Genomic DNA, 21,113 nt, shown 5'->3' on the forward strand with positions numbered 1-21,113 from the left:
CGGGTTTGAAGCTTTCAGGTGCTCAAAGAGTTCAGTCCGCCATTCACCTATAAGAAATTCACCTAATGAAAAGAGACAAGGAGGGGTGGGGAGCAGGTGTAGATTCTGCCTCAAAGGCCAAAACATCACCATCAATATGACAAGTTCAGTCAAAAAGGTCAAGACTGTTTCTGCAGTACATATTCATGACATAAATATTGCACGTTTCCTAACTTCTCAAATATTACAAGTACTTCTAATTGTACTATACTATATAAACCGATACTGCCATCTACAGTGAAAACATGGGAAAAAATGAGCTTATTTAAACCCATTTATTCATTCATTGTTCACAAGCGGCGTTAAATTTAATAAATCAGCATATATACATATAAAATATTTACACAGCAACTCATTGGTAAAAATGACAGAACCTGCTAGGCATTTTATGTGCTTAGTTTTCTGTTTTGAAGGCGTCAATGGAGCGCAACTTTTGAGCCTTGTGTTGGATTATTAAAGACAATCAATCCTACTGGAAATACATATTCCAGTTTATGAGGTGTTTTAGAAAAGTTACAGCAAGGAAATTAAAAACAAAAAAGAAGTGATCCAGGATTAAGAAAGGCTGCAACTTAACGGTTTGGACTCTCGCCCCTGAAAAAAAAAAAAAAAAAGATGATTAGAATGTTTTTTTTTCTACTCTCAAGATTATATAGTGAATCAAAATGTCCATTGAAGCCTATGGAAATATGATAATATGCCATTTGGGCATTGTACCTACATGAAAGCATGCTACTGTTGGCTAACTCTTCTACGTGGTACCTGTTGTCTCTGTTGCTGGCGTCTGTATTCTTCTTCACTGGCGGCCAAGGCCTGAGCAAGCGCTAGGTCTTCCTGTTCCTGTGGACTGAGCAAGAAACAAACAAACTAAAAATTCTTAAAACATGCTTATGGCTTTGGACTACGAGTATATTTGCTTTTGCTAAATTAAAAGTCCTTTGCTCGCTTAGTTTGCATCTGAAATTCTGATTTCTATACTACAGTAATACCTCGTTTATCGCGTTAGATACATTCCAAGACGGTGAATCACTGTGATGTCAGGAGTGTTAACTTAATATTATTTGGTTTTAAAACCCTATCTGGATTACTATTTAACCCATCTATTGCAATACTGTTCACTATAACTGCCCTAAAAAAAGGTTAATAAATAAGAATAAATCAATAATCCTTATAAAGGATGATTTTTCGGTGTGAGTGTGTGTGTATGTTAAAATTCTCTCGCTACGTTTGTCCAAACTATGCGACGTAGAGAGTTTGATTGCATTTCTTCACCTTCTCCAAGTGTGTAACTCTTATCTTGTATTTGTTAAACACCCATTTTTCCAAATAATTTTTTAATAGTGCAACAATTGTCTTTTGGCTCAAATTTAGCCAGTCCCAACTGCTTGTATTCAATAAAATAAAGATATCCATATACTTTTTAGTGATGATATTTGTATTGAAAGTAGACACTGCCCCTTAGTGGCAAGAGAAATACTCTCCAATTGTGAGTTGGGATTTTTTTTTTAGCCCTCATTTCATATTTGTTTTATTGTTCCTACACTATAAACTTGTCGGATATATCTGTGAAATAGTAATGTATATTAAGAGAAGGTTACCTCAAGGTTGGTTGTGAGGCTGGTCTCGATTCAGCCAAAGACATTTCCAGAGCCCTTTGTAAAGCCTGCTCGTCAGTCTAGAAGAAAAATAGTTCCATTAATGCCCAATTATCATTTAACACCCGAGTTTAATTTTCTTACCAAGCCCGTTTGAAACGACGCCGACGGCTGCACCATATTTTGTGCCGATACGGAGGTCACCATTGGCCGGCTTGCGCTAGGCAAGGAAGAGAAGGAAGGAGATGGTAAACTGCCTAAGAAGATGCCATCATCATTTTCAACTAATTTTTCAAATTGTATCTTGGTTTCTTAAATGGTTTGTTTTGAGACTTTTATTTACGATGAACAAAATGTTTCTCCAAGCACTTTTTGGTTTTATGGTATTGTTAAAAAGTTCCCATTTTTTATGGTTCACCCTGTTTAATGTACAAAATAGAAAAGTGGCTCATCCAATGTGATGAATTGGTCAATTTTGGTTGTGATTTTTTCTGAGCTGTTTAACCCTCCAGTCAAAACGAATTGGACGCCAATTGGAGCCAATGACTTACTACAAGAATACATCTTACATACATGATCAAAAAACCCTGAAAATGAGATGATCAAGCCCAATTTCCGATAGGGACCATTCCTAATCAAAACCTATGTCGTATCATATTTGTGATTGGGGAACATTCATTTTCTGTATATTTATTTATATTCTAAGTTTTTCTTACTTGCTCGAGTGAGCTCTGCTGGCTGAAGTGCTACCATTAGAAACTGATCTGGCGTGGCCTGAAGACGATGAAGCAGAGGTAGAAGAAGAAGAACCCTGAGCCCGCATTAAAGCAGCATGTCTATAAAAATAAAAAAATAATAAGTGTAACAGGTAAATCAGACAAGTTATGGACTATAAGTCGAACAAGGCAAAGGATGCACAATGGAATGGAAGAAATACATGCAAGTTGCACTGGAGTACAAATTAGATTTTTGCATTATAGTCCAGAAAATACACAAATTGGAAAAAAAACATACCCCGATTGGGAGAGAGGCTTGCCATCAGTCTTACAATCGTGATCAAGTGGATGTCGGTGTTTAAGACAGTAATTTAAATGACATTGGTCACATGTCACACGCATCATTTCCTTCTGTTTACAGCCTCCTTTGGAACACTTGTTGGTGAAAATCTAGGACAGAAAAAGGTGCATTTTAGAGTACAACTGTTACAAAAATCTTGTATTGTAGCACTTTTTAAAATACCTTTCTTTTCCGTTGCGCCGGATCCGATTTGCAATCCCGATCAATGTGCTCCCCGACTTTAATATCAGGCATTTCTCCTCTCTTGATGGGAATGGGGATGTTGCATAGTGGGCACACAGGTACTTGGACATCCTGAAATACCACATTAGAATAGGCTGTAGTGTAAATAAATACAAACTAACATAACAAAACGTGATCAACATAACACTGACTCACTTTTTTGTAAGATGAAGTGCATTTGTGGTGTGCATAAGTAACGTGATCCTTGCAGAATATTTCTTCACAGGCATCACATTTCATAGGAAGGAAATCTGGTGTGGGGGGGGGGGAGTGAAAATATTAATTTTCATAATAAATAAAGGAATATGCATCCATCTTTCCAGGTGATTTTACCTACCTAAACGCTTGCAGGTCTTTTCAGAACAATGTTCTCCAAGATCTGGCAATTCCATGACAAAGGTTTAACTGTAAAAACAAATGAAATGACAATATTTTGTAAGGGATGGAAATATGATGACTATGTAAACATCAGGCTACTATACCGGATGTTGCTGTCTACCTCGTAGCAATAGCTAGCTTTTAGTATGCCAAGTCATGCTTACTTAGCAAAATAAAACACTATTCATTTTTACATCGAAACCTTAAAGAAAAGATAATTATAGGCCAAATCGACTATAATATATGTTACGATCTCTGCCATAGAGCACAACACAGAACAAATATGTTAGATTTAAGTTTCCCGATCGCGATCCAAACATCACAACACACCCAAATCAGCGACATCACTAATATAGTCTAAAACTATTATAAAATGATTATTTAGTAGAATACGATGATGACAAAACGACCATCATCGTCCGTATTTCCTCAACTCTTACATGCTAGCAGTTAGCAATTGGCTAACAGTCATACTCTGGAGATCGCAACAACGAAGTGACGGTATTCCGTCCGAAATAAGACGATCGGTAGATAAACAAATGATATTTAATCATATTTAAGATTTGTACGTTGCAAAAGGGGAAAGAACACGATCGTAGTGGGAGACTAGAGGGTTTATTTACTCACCAGATCGAAAATCGTAGCAGTTTTGGATCCTTAGAATTAAGTATAAATAGTAAATATAAAGGCTTATTTGTGTTAAATCTGCGATGTGCACTAGTAGTCCTCCTACAGTTGGTGAAACTAATTCTTAACGGGACGCTCAAATGTGGACATTTTAAGCGTCTGAGGGCATGCCCACCTTTCCACGTCACTGTGACGTAACAGGAACTGACGTCATCCGGAATGTTTTTGAATTGTCTGGAAAACTAGAAGGTTCGAGGTTTTACTAGATTGTTGACTCATCTTTGAGAAAAAATGAATTTATGCTAAAAAAGTCAGTTTTAAGAATAAATAGAATATGAAAAATATCATACAAAATATAAATAGGTTTACTACTCTTTTTAAACATATCATTGGAAGACAAAATAAAATGTCCAGAGAGAAAAAAAAAAAGTCAAATCACAAAAAATACTTCTATGTATCACGTTTTTTTCTCTATAAACATATTCATATAAAAGGAAACTTTAAAACTTCTACACTGTCTCTTATATGCATTTTAACATGTTAAAATGTGCTGCAGGTCAATAAAAACCAATAGTTTGGATAGTACCAAAATTAAGTAATTAAAAAAAATACTTTTCTGGTTTGATATTTCGCTCAAAACCTGTCACGTGCCACCTAATATATTTATCAGTGTCACTACCACACAATGGCCGCTAAAGGGCAGAACAGCTTTGTTTATGGAGATATTAGTGAAGTCCCTTGAGTATAAAATAAGATTTGAGAGGGTCAAGTTTAACAAGAGATCTATTTTTTAGTTTAGGGGGTGCTCAGACAAGTGCATAATAGCCTATAATTAACACAAAGATTAAATGTGATGTGTGGGGATAAAAAGTATACTTTTAACTTTTTTCATGTAATTCAGTGCAGTATTTTGAAATCTTAATCTCCTGGGTTGATGATATTTTTGTACTACAGCAGATGGCCGAGGAAAAGAACCCATTGAGCAACTTTTCCCCCAGAAAATAAACAAATAAATAAACAAGCAACAGGGCGCATATGCCAAGTTTACACAGTAGTACATTTCTCATGCAGTTTGTGGGTTTAAATTACCTTTTTTTGCCAAATCTTGCTTCAATACGTTCGAAAATGGAGCTGTCCATGGTCCTGAAAATGGAGCTGTCCCTGGTCCTGAATAGGAGCACCTAGTAAAAGAGAAGATTTTGGATTATTTTCTGTGTGGAATTTAGTTAAATTGTTGTTTCAAAGTGATCATATTTAACACAAAAATATCTATACTTTGTCATTCACTCAAAAATATTAATTTACAGTATGATTTTTGAGTTAATGTTCAATAGTTAGGACTGCATTATTTCTGTGACACATCAATGACGTCATATGCATACATAGACTGAATGACAGTTTAACAATTTGTTATGTAAATTAAAAAAAACAATTACCTTATAATAATTATGTATTTGGTATTATTCTTAACAGTACTCCAGTATTTTTTGCCCATTTTAAGTGACCCGAATATGCTTCCTTATCCATTACAGATCTTATTAAAGATATGCACATTTGTATCAAAACAGACATCAAAAAAATGATATCAAAATAATCCTAATAATAATAATTGCGAATCCTCATCCCTGTAATTAACAAGGTATATGAGGGAGGCATTGGAAGAAGAGAGAAAGAAGGGAAGCCAAAAAAAATGCAAATTACTCGGTACAAAGGCTCCTAGTAAATTGGCGTCACCATTTCTCAAATTATATCATTACTATATTTTGAAAATGTTAATCTGTTGAGCGGATTTCCCGGGGGAGTTGAGTAAATTAGTTCTATTTCCGAGGCTGAAGAAGAAGTGTGGTGGGTGTGTGTGGGGGGGAAAAAAGGCACGTCGGCGACAAGCACCTCTGATTTGCTGATTACAATTAGACTCCCCACTTTGGGCTCCTTCAAGCATTTATAATTTTCGGCATATTAAGCATGTTTTAGTAAAGGTGATAAGTCACTTTTAATTGAAATGAAATGATTATTCTAATGGAACTTTGGTTATTATTATTATTCGGAGGAGGCAAGTAGTCAGTCCGGGTTTCATTTTTTTTTTAAATTATAAATTGGAAGAAAAAGGAGAGGATGGGGTGGGGGGGGGGGGGGGGTGGATAGGGGGGATTTTGAAGGGCGTTAGGGTGTCAGGATTGAATGAGGTAATTTGAAGGGAATTACTTTCTCTTCTATCAAAAAATGAACTGAATTAAAAAGTCCAAATCAATCGCTTTCACTTCTCCATTCTACTTTGACAGCGGCACAATTACAGATAATTAGATGGGAGGAAACTTTTAATTGTAGGATTAGAAGGAGAGGCAGAGAATTTGCAAGGATCAGAGAGAGAGAGAGAGAGAGAGAGAGAGAAAAAAAGTGGGGAAGGGAGGGGGGCCATTTCCAAGGCACTTCTATTATTTTATTTATTTTTGTTGCTTTGCTTGGAAATCGAATCAAAGGATTTGAGAGCTTAAAATGGCAAGCTCTCTTTCTCTTTCTCTCCTTTTTTTCATTCTACTGTTTAATTGGAAGTGCAACTAGTTCATACAAATCATCCTGCAAAAAAAAAACAATTAATTTAGATTTAATTCTATAATTATCACCAAATCAAATAATGTGCAACCTAATTTAGATGGTTAAAAATTAACGTGCGTGAAGTTAATTGAGTAATTAAACCCCCTTAAACTGCTGCCTATTAATTTGCCTGCCTAATTAAAAATGAATTTGATGCTGTGCTGCTATTGAGGAAAGTATTGTTGGGGAAAAGATGGGCATCTAGATAAGTGTATTTTTTTTTGGTGATGTAAATGTATTATTTGTCTACTTTAGTATAACTTTTAGACTTAAATTTAGAGTACCGTATATTCACGACTATAAGGCGCACTTAAAAGTCTTAAATCTTCTCCAAAATAGACAGTGCGCCTTATATATGGAAAAAAACCTGAAAACCAAAAAACGAAAAACCACCACTGTCAGATATTAAAAAAACACAAACGCCTGAACTGAAACAATACTGTTAAATATGCAGATGCCATTTTAGTTTACAAAATCTTCCATCATATAGCTCCTCCCCCACTGCAAGATTTTAGACCAAAAAAATCCAAAACATCAACAATGGCTGGCTCTAGAGGTGACTGTAAAGTAGTGAGTGCTTCATACCTGGAAGTCAATTGCAATTACCGTATTTTCACGACTATAAGGCGCACTTAAAAGTCTTAAATTTTCTCCAAAATAGACAGTGCGCCTTATAACAAAGTGCAATGTCAAATGGGGAGAAAAAGACAGTTTCATCATTTAAAATGATCTTGGGGTGACCTAACTCTGCATGGGGGGATTGAAAGGACCCTCATGATGCATTTTATGGACATATTTTCCTTCCAATATTTTATCATAGCCTTCTTGACTTGCTTACTAAAACAAACATTCAATAAGTAAACAATATACAGCAGGATCTGAGAAGCTATATTTGTTTTTCTTAAGGAAACATGACAGTGGTGATAACTTTAAAGCAAATATTCCGACAAATGTTACCCAGAAGTATAAAATAAAACTACAAAAAAACTTACTCAATAGGTTTAATGGTAAGTTTTTAAATGATTCCAATCTTGTGATTTCGTCTAAATGGATACGCATATTTTTGTTTTTGTATGCAGGAGAGGGTCAAGTGAGGAACGGATTAAATCCTTCCCTCAATAATATTAATTAAACCATTTGCATGCTAATAGGGTAACAATTATAGTGGCTTCTGTTGAGAGATTCGGGTTATTACAACAGACCAATTCTGGGGTCAAGGGTCACTGAAGAAGACGAGTGGATGGCTTTGATTTGGGTTGCCTAATTTTAAGTCTGATTAAAATACCTCGTGACACATCTACACTATAGGCCAGCTATAGATTATAGACTATATTTGGCCCTAAATGAAAATACATGGGAAAACTACGGCCCGCGGGCCACATACGGCCCCATGAGGCTATTTAATCTGGCCGGCCGACATTGTCCAAATAATGTTTTTTTTTCCCAAGATGGCGCCGTCACTTGGAAGCCAGTGGCAGTAGCTGTGTCCACTCTTATTTGTTTTTTTGTGTTTTACAGCCCTTCCATCTTTTTTTAAATGACATTTTAATATTTCTTAATACATTCCATTTTACTTAACTTTGTACTTTATACTTTTTACTTTAATGATGAGTGATGAGTTTAACACTTTAGTCCTTTTTTCTGTTTATGTTTCATATGTACTGTTAACGGATGCACTTTTTTTATATGTATCATATCTTATGCTGACCCAGCCCATCTGTCAATTTTTTAAAGTCAATGCGGCCCAAAAGTTTGCCCACCCCTGTGTTAAACATCATCCAACATCCAATAACTTTTGTATTCCGGCTATACAGAATGGCTCCATCCATACACCTGCTGCTAGTGTTGGTTCTCCGAGCAGGGGGTGACCACCCGCTCCGAGCTATCCGCCTTTCCGCTCCCCTCCCCTGGATCCGGGCAGTCTCCCACTCCCCCCTCTTCTTTCCCCTCCGTGTAAACGGCAATGTAGTTCTTATCAAAGCCCTCTTGTCTTGTTGTGACAGCTCTGATATTGTTTATTGAGGTGGATGTCAGCCTTAATTAGCAATCGATACGGGAGGACGGAGGTGGGGGGGCGCGCCTGTGACGTCACCACCCATTACCGCCTCTCATTGGGCGTCGTATTCCCCACAAGCCCGGGCTAATTATCGGGGAGGTTCATGTGGATAAAGTGGAGCTCATCTGTGCCTGGCGCACATCATGTCCCCGCCTCATCCGCCACACTCGCATGCTTTTTAAAACTAGGTAGGGACGAATCCCAAGCATAACCATCGCGCCCCCACCCCCTTCCCTTCCCTTACACGTATCCCACTCACCCAGACGTCGTTTTCGAGATGATGGACAGCCGGATACTGGAGCCGCCTCACGCCCAGTTTGGAGGCTCCCTTAGCGGCGGAGGGATGGTGGGCTTCCCGTACCACCTGAGCCACCACCACGTCTACGAGCTGGCTACTGGTCACCAGCTCCAGTCCTCCGCCGCTGTGCCCTTCTCCATAGACGGATTACTCAATGGGTCTTGCGCCGCGTCCGTTGGAGGCTCTGGTGGGATGCTGGGGTCCGGCTGTGGGATGAACATAGACAATCAGCCGTATAAATTGACAGGTAAGCTTGCTTGTGATATGCTCGTATTGCTTATTGAGGGGGGAAATGTGATGTTTTTATGTGGGATGAACACAAAGGGGGTCGTTTTAGTGCAAATGTGATGCAAAAATGACAGTGGAATTGCAAGAAAATTACGTTTTGGTTGTGTAAACAGCAATTGCATGGGTGTAAAATGCAAGTGCGCGCTTGTGTGTTTTGATGACAGACTCGGGGGATATGGACAAGGAGAGTCCCGGGTGCAAGAGGCGGAGAACGCGGACTAATTTCACCGGCTGGCAGCTGGAGGAGCTGGAGAAAGCATTCAATGAGAGCCATTACCCGGACGTTTTCATGAGGGAGGCTCTGGCCCTAAGACTGGACCTTATTGAGTCGAGAGTGCAGGTAAGAAAGATATATTAATTGCCGTATGCATCCTATATTTGTTTTGATTTGGGGCTCAACATGCGAATTTGCTATTAAAAAAAGCAACGAGTGACAGTTGAAAATGTCTGAAAATCACTAAGTTGGATATTTTACATGTGCTTAATTTTATTGTCATTATTCTTTGAAATGTTATCCTTAAAAATATTTAGTGAAATTATGGGTGCACTTGCATAATATTCCCAAAATGTAAACATTTCTGTAACTATTTTATTTTGTCAATAACCAAAGCATGCAAATATTCAAGTGTATTACAAAGTACTACAATCTCATGATGATCTTATCAAGTATATTTCAAACAAGCACGATCTGATACATAATTTTTATACAAAAAAAAAAAAAGAATTCCCACTTCTGCCACGATGAAAAATAGCTCCACGCTGCTGCTTATTGTCGCGTGCGCACAGATTGCCCAATTAAAAGTCCAATTAAGGGCCCTAGCATGTGACAAGACAGCAGGAGGATTTAGTTAATTAAAACATTGTTGCGTTTAATTGATTTGTTTTGGGGGACTATAATCATTAAAAAAAAATATGAAAAAAAATCACACTCGTATTTTCTCGCTCTAAACGCATGCAGGTCTGGTTCCAGAACCGCCGAGCCAAATGGCGAAAGAAGGAAAACACCAAAAAGGGTCCTGGTCGACCCGCACACAACGCCCACCCGACCACCTGCAGTGGCGAACCCATGGACCCGGAGGAGATCGCCCGGCGAGAACTCGACCGCCTAGAGAAGAAAAAGCGCAAACAGGAACGCCGCCTTCTTAAGGCCCAAAACAAGCACCTCCACGGGGATCTATTTCACACGCCGGGATCGGACAGCGACAGCGGCTTGTCTCACGTCACCGACAGCGAGCACGGCTCCGGCCCCCGGCTGGACTTGACCAAACTAGTCTCCGGCGAAGGGGCGTCTTCCACGGCGCCACCTTCCCTCCCTTCGTTCCCTTCCCTCCCTTCGCTACACACGTCCGGCCACAACCAAAGAGCACCGGAGCAGGACGCCGGCAGCTCCGAGCTAGACTCCCCCGACACCGCCCACCGGTCGAGCCTATGCTCCGGCGGCAATAGAAACACCGGCTTGCAGAAACTTAACCCATTCAGCGTGGAAAGCCTCCTTTCGGACTCGAGACCGAGACGTAACTCCGCGGCCTTGTCCGGTTCTCGGCCTCTTATCGGGAAGGGCCACTTTCTTCTTTATCCTATTACGCAGCCACTGGGATTCATTGTCCCACAAACGGCCTTAAAAACGGCTTCGAATGCCGCCGCCACCGCCGAGGAAGACGACGGAGGGGCCGGGGATACCACCGCGAGGAACCCGGCGAGTGGCGTTCAGTGTCGCCGGAGCGTCTCCCCGGGGGAGGTGGACGGGGATGGGGCGGGCTCCGGTTCTAGTACCCCTGGGACTTTGAGCCAAGAACACAGCGCTGAATGCGGGAATGAACATTTAGATGACAGTCCGCTAGAACTAACGCCGAACTGTCAGGAAAAAAATGGAGTAAACCTAAAAGAAGGTTACGAGAAGGCTTAAAAGTGAGGCCAAAAATCTTTGCCACTTTAGGTTCTCCTCTCCCCTAATCTGAGTGTCTAGATATCCTTTTAAATGTGTTAGAAAAAAACACAACGAAACCCTCAAGAGCTGTGAAAAAAACTACTTCAACAAAAGAAACGACGATACTATTTATATACATATGTGAGACTCTTTTCTTAAATAAATTTATTGTATACAACCGCAAAGAACTTGTTCGACCTTACCTGGCTGTAAAAAATACTTCCGGGTAGAAGTAGCCAATCACTTTAGAGCATTATTTCGAGTGATGATTTTATTTTATCTTATGTTTTTTCCCCCCAAAAAACATACAAAATATTTAGAAGGAAAATGATTATAAATGTTATACTGCTACCAACTATTATGTTTTTTTCCACAAAAAAACATTATATAAAAAAAACAACAACATAAAAACTATATTATAAATGAGAAATGTATACATTATATTATAAGAACGTGATATACAGTTAGGGTCATTTTTAAGGCTTTTTTTGTATTTTTGGAAGTTGTTAACAAAATATTTTGGCAACACCAGCCAATAACGTAAACGATTTTCATCTTCCGGGAGGAAATGCAAGTTGTATTTTCTATACTGACTGGCGTAACAAATATATTCATCTATAACACACACACACACACACATACACACACACTCCAAAAGATGAAATGAGGTTAGCAGCCTGAGGCAAAAGGGAGCCGCTGCACTCCTGCAGAGTTTTGATATGAAAGTAATTATTTTCCCGGTGGCTACTTTGCGGGGAATACGGTTTATTTTAGCTCTTAAAAAAAAAAAAGATAGTGTGTGTGTGTGTGTGTGTGCGTGAGGTGAGGTGAGGCGAGGTGGTAATACATTACCGATTTGCCGTGATATGAAATCACATAAACTTCCAGGAATAATAGAATTAGCATGAAAAGGCCTGGGTGTCAAATTGAAATAGGAAAATAATAGCCTAGGCAGCTGCGTGCATGTGTGCATTATTGGATCGTGGGGAGGCATTTTCATGAGCTCACACTCTTTATGGCGGTGTGTGTATGGATGTGTGTGTGTGTGTGGACCAGAAGTGAGGGTACACATGAAGATAGATGTTCAATGATATCCGCTCATTGTTGTGTCGCCTTCACGTCCATGTCGAGCTCTTATCAGCCTATTGATCACGGCCCGGGTCTGTAATGGGTCGGGCCGGGGCGAACGTGCCTATTTACAATGGCACAACACATTTGTTCTAATAGGGAAGGCGCCCCTGGGGAACCCGGGTGGGATCTGGGACATCTGCTACCTCCCACTATAACCCCAACCCCCCTGCAAGATTTCTTGGCCAATATATTGGAAGGCGCATAATAATATCATGTTAAATCGTGTTTTTATTTTGGGGGATATGATGGGTGGGTGTGCAGAAGGTTTTTTAGGGGGGTTTTATTTGTAAATGTATGGGATAATTGGGAAGTGATGATTTTTTTTTGTTTTTAGATCATTTTTTTTATAATTTGGAGGTGTTTGTATAAGGGAGAATTGCATTTTTTTTTTAGGATGGAAGGGAGGTGAACATGTGGGGGATTAGAAGCAGCTTGAGTGTTGTTTAGAGGTGCAGCCAATTAGAATTTTATTAGCACTGGTGTCATTTTTTAATGGATTATTGAATTTGGCTTTAGTTGAGTTCATTATTTTATGTAAAATTGCCAATATATTTTTTTCACTAGATGCCTATGCACATTTTAACTACATATTTAGATATTTCTCTCCCTATAATTAATAAAAAAATATCCAGGGCTAAATTCCACTTTAAATAATAACGTGCAAAAAATTAGAACATTTATTTAGGATATTATAGTCATAAAGTGACAATCAAGCCATGACAATAGGACGGATAAAAAAAGACACATTTCCCCCTATGTTTCTTTCCCTCCAGGCTGCAATTTGCACTAGAATTGAATGTTTATATGTATTTTATTTATTTTTCCACACACGCTACACTCCGAGGCTATATGGGACGTGTGCCGAGTTCATCTATAATTCATTAGCAGGCTTGAATAGTAGTATCGGTTCCTGCACATTGGTGGCCTTAAGGTGAAATTAGCGATTTGCTTAAGTAGTTAAGCTTTTTTTTTTCTTACCCGCCAGCTGCACGCTTTGCAATGCTTGAAGAAAACCATCAATCGATGGAGCTATGCGTAGTGAGGACACAAAAAAAGAAAAAAATATTAAAAAAAGAGTCATGAATCACACTTTATGAATTCAATTTGGGTTCATATAGCCGCAGAAATTTTCAATTTGAACGCCAGGATCATTATTTGGGGGGTGAGGGAGGAGGGAGTGTTAGGTTGTAAATTGTTTTTGCTCTATTATGCATCCCGGACGCCATCATTTTTCTTTCTAATTACGAAGGGGGGTGTCAGGTCGGGCTGTCATGCAGACGCTGATTTTCAATTGAACTGATCATTGTGTATTTATTCACACACATGCGCGTATACTTGATAAATATGGCGTGTCTACCACCCCCCACCCACCCAGCAAGGCGGTTATGCCATGAGGGCAGGTGTGTGGATGGCGGGATGGGATATGTTACAAAGTAATATTAAGGTAGAAGAAGGGGGAGGTGGCGTATACGGCAATAAGTGCAGATCAGGCAGCTAATTTAGCACCTCCTGCTTTTTGTGCCATTTCCATTTTTCATTTCCAACTCTCTAGAGGAGGAGAGGGGTTTCAGCCTAGAGGCAGAAAGCTGCATGGCCATGTACTATCATGTGGGGGACAGGGGGTGTATGTGTGTGCATAGTGTGGGGGGGGGGGGGGGGGTGTAAAACCCCAGGCTTGCCTATTGCATTCCCTCCATATAGGATATCAGGCTTAATTAAGGCTAATAGACTTTTCTCTGTGTGTTAGTTTTAGTTAATAGGGACAAATTAATTAGGGCTATTAGGATGTGTCATTTGCAGAATTGCTGCAGAATTGTTAAAGATATCGGAAGGAGGAATTTACTATATTTGACACAAGGGCATGGGGAAGGGAAAGATTCTCTCTCTCTCTCTTTTTCTGTTGGTTGGGAAAAAAAGGGAAAGAAGAAAAAGGTCCTTCAATATAAAAAAAAGGGAAAAAAATCAAATGGCACTTGACATTTGGCTTCTCCTTGCAGCAGCAGCATCACATTCGGTTCTAAAAGTCTTTTATTCTTTCGTTTTAGGATTATTTCACACTTCTCATTAATGCGCCGGTGGATTTAATCATGCTTATCTTTCAGGCGCATACCTAGGATAAGCTTCAAATTAACCATCTGCACTGATGATTTCTTTTTTTTTTCTTCAAGTGTTTGAGTAATACAGAACAAAAGGAGCAAAAAGACTACATTTATGTGCTAAAGTGTCTGTAAAAAAAAGCTAAGTTGATACATTAAAAATATAAATAAATCTCTTAATATCAACTATTATCATGCTTATGCAACATCTGAACAAAATAGTTTAAATTAAGGTAGTTTTGTCTAATAAGAATAATGTAAATTTGACAAAAAACTGACATAAAAAATTATTTCAGATCCAGATAGATCATTTTTTTCTATTACCAAAAAAAGCATAAATATAATTTACATACAAATAACCTGTCCTTATTGAAAAAAACATAGTTTTCCATAAAAATAGCATTTTTCCCACCTTTTGTGCATTACATATTTAATATATCATGACGTGAAAGCTAAAAAAAGAGCTTTTACATACAGGATATTAAACATTAAAGTGTTTTAACGTAAAATAAAAAGACTATCAACATAAAAAATATCTACACTAAAAAAAAAATTCTATGAAAAAATATGCACTTCTATAATTTTCGGTTACGTTTCTCGCCTTCCCGGGAAGGCCGATTAGGATATCAGTTGGATTTTAACTCCTATGCAATGTCAAGTGAAGCTTCAAGTCGAGTAAGAGGGGGGGAGGGGCTTCCGAAATATGAGCGCCAACTCGGCGTGGGTATGCGAGCGAAAAGATCGGGTTTAAAGAGTTGACATTTTTTTTGCGGCGAGTTTCCACACTTGTTGTGATTGCTACGCGTGTTATCCCATTGCTCGTCTTCCAGCTGGAGGCTTGACAGAGCTTGAGAGGCGAAGAGACACAAACAAAAAGCAAAAAAAAAGTAGCGTATTCACGCATCTTTTTGCATGGCGGATCAAATCAGTGAAGCAAGGCTACTGGGGTAAACACAACTCACACTTTGTATCTTCAAAATCAGACTTGTATGCATGAAGTTGGATGACTTTCCCTCCCTTTTAAACTGCAACACGGATATAAAACTACAAACACCATGTAGCATATTTTTCGGATCATAACTCATACAGGGCGAAGAATACACAATGAAGAGTAAAATATCAACTAGTCATTTTTTTTCAGGGGTCGGGAACCTTTTTTCCCATTCCTTGAGAGCCATACTGAGAATTTAAAAGTCAAAATACATGAAAATGTGAGCATTTATTATCAATTTCGCCACTTTGAAAGTAAAAAAAAGTCTGAATTCTTCTAAAAACATGATTTGACTGTTGCTAATCAATGAGTATCAATGAGAGAATGCATACAGAAGAGCCTAATGAAGAAAAAAATATGATTTAAAAAGGCGGAGAGCCATATAATCCCACATATGGCTCTCAAGCCATGGGTTTTCTACCCCTGCAGCTTTTTTTATAGATAATTAAAGACTAAAAAGGCTGTCTATGAGGAATAGAAAGAAATAAGTCTTAAGGCCTACCCAAACGATGAACAAAGGGCGACTTATAGTCCAGAAATACGGTAGTTTGATTGGGAACGGTTCGAATATTTTGATTGGATGAATGCGTATATTGCCTTGCTCAATGACTAGCTCATTATCTTGATTGTTTTGCAATGAGTGGCATTCAACAGCCTTGTTTTGACCAGTAAGTTAAGAGATATTCCATTTTTTTCAATAGATCAACTGTATATAAACACCAATTAGCACATTTTCTTACTTTCCTACTGGGAAATGTGCACTTTCTAATTGGCTTTACTTTGGTTATATACATGCATGTTTATTGGCAGACTCTTAGTTATTAAGGATGTTCAGAGTAAATGACTTTAATAGTCGCTGTTATCAGAATTCAAAACATTTAAAGACGACTATAATGTTAAAAGATGACTAACTTCAGTTAAGCTTTATCATATACATCAATACACTACTGGAACACCCATAAAAATCTACTATTATATACTAAAAATGTAACTTTTTTTGGATTAAAAATAGTCACATGACCCTACTATGGGGTCTTTGATGAAATACATTCATTTGGCTAGCTCCAATAAGATAAATTCTAAGATATTTTAAAAAAGAAACGTCATTATTAGGGAATTAAAACATTAATGGAGAAAATATGATTACCAAAAATGACTTTTTTTGGTATTACAAATAATAATACACCTTTCCTAAAGCACCTCAAAGACCAAGATAACCAATTTCCTGAAAAACACAACATAAACTCTAACTTGGTTGACCTCATCCAAAATAAGACGCGATGAATTCCTTAAAATCGAAGGGTAAAAGGTATTTTAAAGCCTGATAAAAAGTAGCTAAAAGTCCAGTTTACTCTGAAACAAAGACAAATTAATGCAAGCCGCCACCAAGTCCCAGTTTGGACTATTCATTGATGTCATTTCCTTCTTCTTTTTCTGGTCCAATCAATGTCAATAGCCAGGTTTGCCCAAGGAACAAGGACGAGGAACCCCGGAGAACACCCTGAGCCAAAGCGTTCAAAGCTTTGCGAACGTCAAACTGTCATTTGGTCAATAACTAAGAAGAAAAAGGGAAACGGCATCAAGCGAGGCCAGCCATTTTCTCGTCATCCCACGGATGGCCACGTCCACCTGGGCTTCAGACGGGTAGCGGCTTGTCGGATATATCAATAAACGCTAACACGGGAAAGGGGGCGGGGCTAAACCACGTGGAGAAGAACAATCCAAGTGTGAAAGTTTGTCGTAACAAACCGAAATCCGAAAAAACTCTGCCAAATTCAACTTGGCGTTTTTAAGATTCCCTATGTGTCATTTTGTCTTTCAGGATTTGAAATATGAACAATATTCCTGTTGTTCCAGTTAAGATTTAAAGTAAAAAACTGTTACTTGTGAGAGCATATAAGCCATTTAGTTAAACGTACTCAAACGCATGCAATCCTGGCAGCGTGTAAATGTTGTCATTGGGGGATTTAGCCAACACTTGCTGGTGATTTGTATGAAAGAGACAAGTCTTTTTCCCTTAGCTGACTTTGCCGGGAATCTTTGCCCCCGAGGTTAATAAAGCGTGAAGTGTGAAAACTTCCCCGAGATGGGATGAGTTAAACTCTGTCTTCCGACGTTCATGCCCCACTGTCTACATTTATTTGGCTGCGTATTGCTCTTTTAGAAGAAGACTTAAATCCGCCGAGCCATCTGCCGCCACCTGCGAGGCCTTTTTATTCGTGTACTTTCCAGTATGTCCTCATGAATGGAAAGTGGAATGAGAAGGGAGCGAGATTGCAGGTTGGATTTACTACTTAGTGGTCCAACTGTGGGTACCGTTGAGTTGAGACCAACATAAGAAAAAGTGAAGGAAGTGGAACATCGTCATAGTAACTCGATGGGTATTGTTCTGCTCCTCGTGGGGTACTAATCTTGGCCACCAGGGACAGTATAATGTCTAGTTAACTACAAGTGGCTTTGAGAATTTAAAAAAAAACGTAACTAAATTCTATATATTTATATAAACACATATACCCGTACACATATATACATATCTATACATATATACACATACACATATACACACACATATATACATATATATTCACATATACATATATATTCACATATATACATATATATTCACATATATACATATATATTCACATATATAGATATATATTCACATATATACATATATATTCACATATATACATATATATTCACATATATACATATATATACACATATATACATATATATTCACATATATACATATATATATATACACATATATACATATATATACACATATATACATATATATACACATATATACATATATATTCACATATATACATATATATACACATATATACACATATATACACATATACACACACATACACACATATACACACATATATAGACATATATACACAAATATACACATATATACACATATATTATGTTATTTTTATTAAAGAAAATTTGTTTTCAAATGTCTAAAATGACTATGACTAAGAAAAATTCCCAAAGTGTGGCCAGCTTTGAGAAACAAAATTATGGGCCTTGTATTTATATTAAAAGAATGTAATGTTTCAATAAGGAGGGGCAAACCAAGCACCTAATTTCTTCCAAAAAATAACTTTTATCATCCTCTACATTTTGGAATTTTTTTCAGTCAGTTCACCGGTTTCGATTAGACTAAAATCTATTATTTCCTCCCCATTTATTTATCTATTTTCAAATATAAAATTTAACAACAGACTGACATGAAACCAACTCCTTAATAGATTGAAAAAAAAAAAAAACCCTTGCTCTCCAGTCATCGTAGCTCATACTTTGACCTCCATAATGGATCCAGTGTGTGCCTAAGGGAGACTTGACTAATAGACATTTTTGGCTGCAATTAAAAAATACTCTGACAAGAGCTGGAAGGCGAGAAAAAAAAAGTCTAAGACGTCCACAATTAAAGCGCAATTGCAAACCTTCTGAACACCGTCAAGGCCAAGACCTCACATCTCACCATTACATGCACATTATTTAATCCCCTGGCGCTCCCCGCTAACTACTGACATGTCCACTTTCTGTCATAAAGCTCAGGGACAGAAGCAGACACACCACCCATGCTTTTTTCCCCCCATTTAATAGCCCGGAGGAGGGGGTTTATGGGTATTCAACTAGGGGGGTTGAAACATTCTAAATACCGTATTTTCACGACTATAAGGCGCACTTAAAAGTCTTAAATTTTCTCCAAAATAGACAGTGCGCCTTATAATCCAGTGCGCCTTATATATGGAAAAAAAATAAAAACGAAAAACGAAAAACCACCACTGTCGGATATAAAAAAAAAACACAAACGCCTGAACTGAAACAATACTGTTAAATATGCAGATGCCATCTTAGTTTACAAAATCTACCATCATATAGCTCCTCCCCCACTGCAAGATTTTATACAAAAAAATCCAAAACATCAACAATGGCTGGCTCTAGAGGTGACTGTAAAGTAGTGAGTGCTTCATACCTGGAAGTCAATAGCAATTACCGTATTTTCACCACTATAAGGCGCACTTAAAAGTTTTAAATTTTCTCCAAAATAGACAGTGCGCCTTATAATACAGTGCGCCTTATAATACAGTGCACCTTATAATACAGTGCGCCTTATAATACAGTGCACCTTACAATACAGTGCGCCTTATATATGGAAAAAATGTCATTCATTGAGGGTGCGCCCTATAATGCGGTGCGCCTTATAGTCGTGAAAATACGGTAAATAAACGGTGTAGAGTAAAAAAATGTGGAGATAACCTCAAATTGATCACGTTAGTCACCAATGACCCGGTTATGTTATGCGAATTTGAAATATAAAACACACAAGCATAGCAGGGGGGTGCTTGGTCACAAATGGGCCAATTGTGTAGAGGCGGGCAAGCAAATGAGAGGCGATAACGGGACGCAATCAATGGCGCTTACCTCTCGGAGGTGCGATCGCATCCATCAGCGATGGCGAGGACGACCCGGGAGCTCCGATCTTTATCGACGACGGCGTGGTGGGGACCTGCGGAGGGAACATTTTTTTTTTTTACAAAATGTACGTTTATTTGGCCGCTATTGATCTGGAACTGGGAACTTTCAAAGTAAATAATTAGACCACCATACATTCACTTAAACTGGATGTATAGCTACTTTGGAAAAATCTATACTTCCACTTTTCGCCTTGTGTGACAGTATAATGTTGATATAATGACTTAATACAGTAGAGAGGAGTCCAAAAAAACATATGTTTGCTTGTTTAGGAAATTGCTGTGTGAAAGGATTTGGTAAATCAATGTTTGTCAATCACAGGCTTTTATGAAGTTCAATTTATTAAAGGTCATATATACACCTGAAATGTTTATCACACATAAAGGTACCAAAGCTAACTATATTGTTAGTTGCCTAGGAACTCAATAAACTTCCTGGATTGGCCAAGTTAAAGCTAATGAGAGATATTTGACTACAAAAAGTTGGCCTCTACCAAGTAGGATTTGTGTACTAACCATTAGGTGATGTTTACTGTATTTGTCCTCCTGGGTTTTCATTCAAATATGAACATTTTTTTGGGAGATTTTACAGAGAATATTTGCATTTTAAAGAGCTTTTTGCACTCGTGTCATTTACTAACTGACCTTTTTTTCAGAGTAATGTTGGAATCCCATGAACATCCAAGTCCAAAATGTCAAATAGGAAGAATCCAATTTTTGGTACAGGTATGAGTTTTCAAAAGGTGGCCAAAAAATAAGGTATTTTGTGGCATTTAGCTGAGGAAGAAAAGATAATAACATTCAAATCAAGCTGTCCACAAAATCCACTTAACTACTTAATTGTATTTAGACCAAAGAATGGCAAAAAAACATGCAGTTGTATTTCACTCAAAACAGATTTTTAAAAAATGTGACCTCATCATTGTTGATCCTGATCTAATTGACATTTATTTACCTGTTTAGCATCCCTAAATCTTAATTAGCCAACATTTCCTGTTTTAATGAAATGAACATATTTGTATTTTCATCCTAAAATGGCCAAAATAGCTCAGAATTGTGAAATATTTCCATCTTATTTTCAATAATACTTGCCAACATATAATACACCGTGCAATTTCATGCATGCCAACTCTAATTTATGCGCATATAAGCCAAACCATCACAATTTTTAGCGTCAACTACGGCTTATATGCGAGAAAATAACGTAAAATCTCCGCATAGGCAAAGACAGAAAGGCAGATGTCAATCACCCTGGTAATGGACTCGTATTACCACGTAATTCTGGAAT

General features: G+C 38.0%; 2 protein-coding genes across 5 annotated transcripts; one reads left to right on the forward strand and one right to left on the reverse strand.

Annotated features, from left to right (window-relative positions):
* Window positions 1-300: 300 nt before the first annotated feature.
* On the reverse strand, window positions 301-19,860 carry zfand2a (zinc finger, AN1-type domain 2A). 3 transcript variants are annotated; one of them, XM_077735168.1, is made up of 12 exons: window positions 19,776-19,860; window positions 8,849-9,093; window positions 5,028-5,119; window positions 3,271-3,338; window positions 3,090-3,184; window positions 2,874-3,005; window positions 2,649-2,800; window positions 2,351-2,470; window positions 1,779-1,854; window positions 1,638-1,714; window positions 802-886; window positions 301-633 (listed from the first exon to the last, which is right to left on the reverse strand). In XM_077735168.1, the coding sequence occupies exons 4-12, from the start codon at window positions 3,323-3,325 to the stop codon at window positions 595-597; spliced, it is 831 nt and encodes a 276-aa protein (XP_077591294.1). In that variant the 5' UTR covers window positions 3,326-3,338; window positions 5,028-5,119; window positions 8,849-9,093; window positions 19,776-19,860; the 3' UTR covers window positions 301-594. The 3 variants fall into 3 exon arrangements, with proteins under 3 accessions (XP_077591294.1, XP_077591293.1, XP_077591295.1); XM_077735167.1 differs by lacking the exons at window positions 5,028-5,119; window positions 8,849-9,093; window positions 19,776-19,860 and adding an exon at window positions 3,939-4,139; XM_077735169.1 differs by lacking the exons at window positions 5,028-5,119; window positions 8,849-9,093; window positions 19,776-19,860 and adding an exon at window positions 3,939-4,139 and having other exon boundaries at window positions 761-886.
* On the forward strand, window positions 8,695-11,259 carry uncx (UNC homeobox). Of its 2 annotated transcripts, none has more exons than XM_077735166.1 (3): window positions 8,695-9,134; window positions 9,340-9,515; window positions 10,146-11,259. In XM_077735166.1, exons 1-3 carry the CDS (start codon window positions 8,867-8,869, stop codon window positions 11,079-11,081), a joined length of 1,380 nt encoding a protein of 459 aa, XP_077591292.1. In that variant the 5' UTR covers window positions 8,695-8,866; the 3' UTR covers window positions 11,082-11,259. The 2 variants fall into 2 exon arrangements, with proteins under 2 accessions (XP_077591292.1, XP_077591291.1); XM_077735165.1 differs by having other exon boundaries at window positions 8,696-9,134; window positions 10,134-11,259.
* Window positions 19,861-21,113: the final 1,253 nt, after the last annotated feature.

Source organism: Stigmatopora nigra, chromosome 15 (genome assembly GCF_051989575.1).
Source record: "Stigmatopora nigra isolate UIUO_SnigA chromosome 15, RoL_Snig_1.1, whole genome shotgun sequence".
Lineage (NCBI taxonomy): Eukaryota > Metazoa > Chordata > Actinopteri > Syngnathiformes > Syngnathidae > Stigmatopora > Stigmatopora nigra.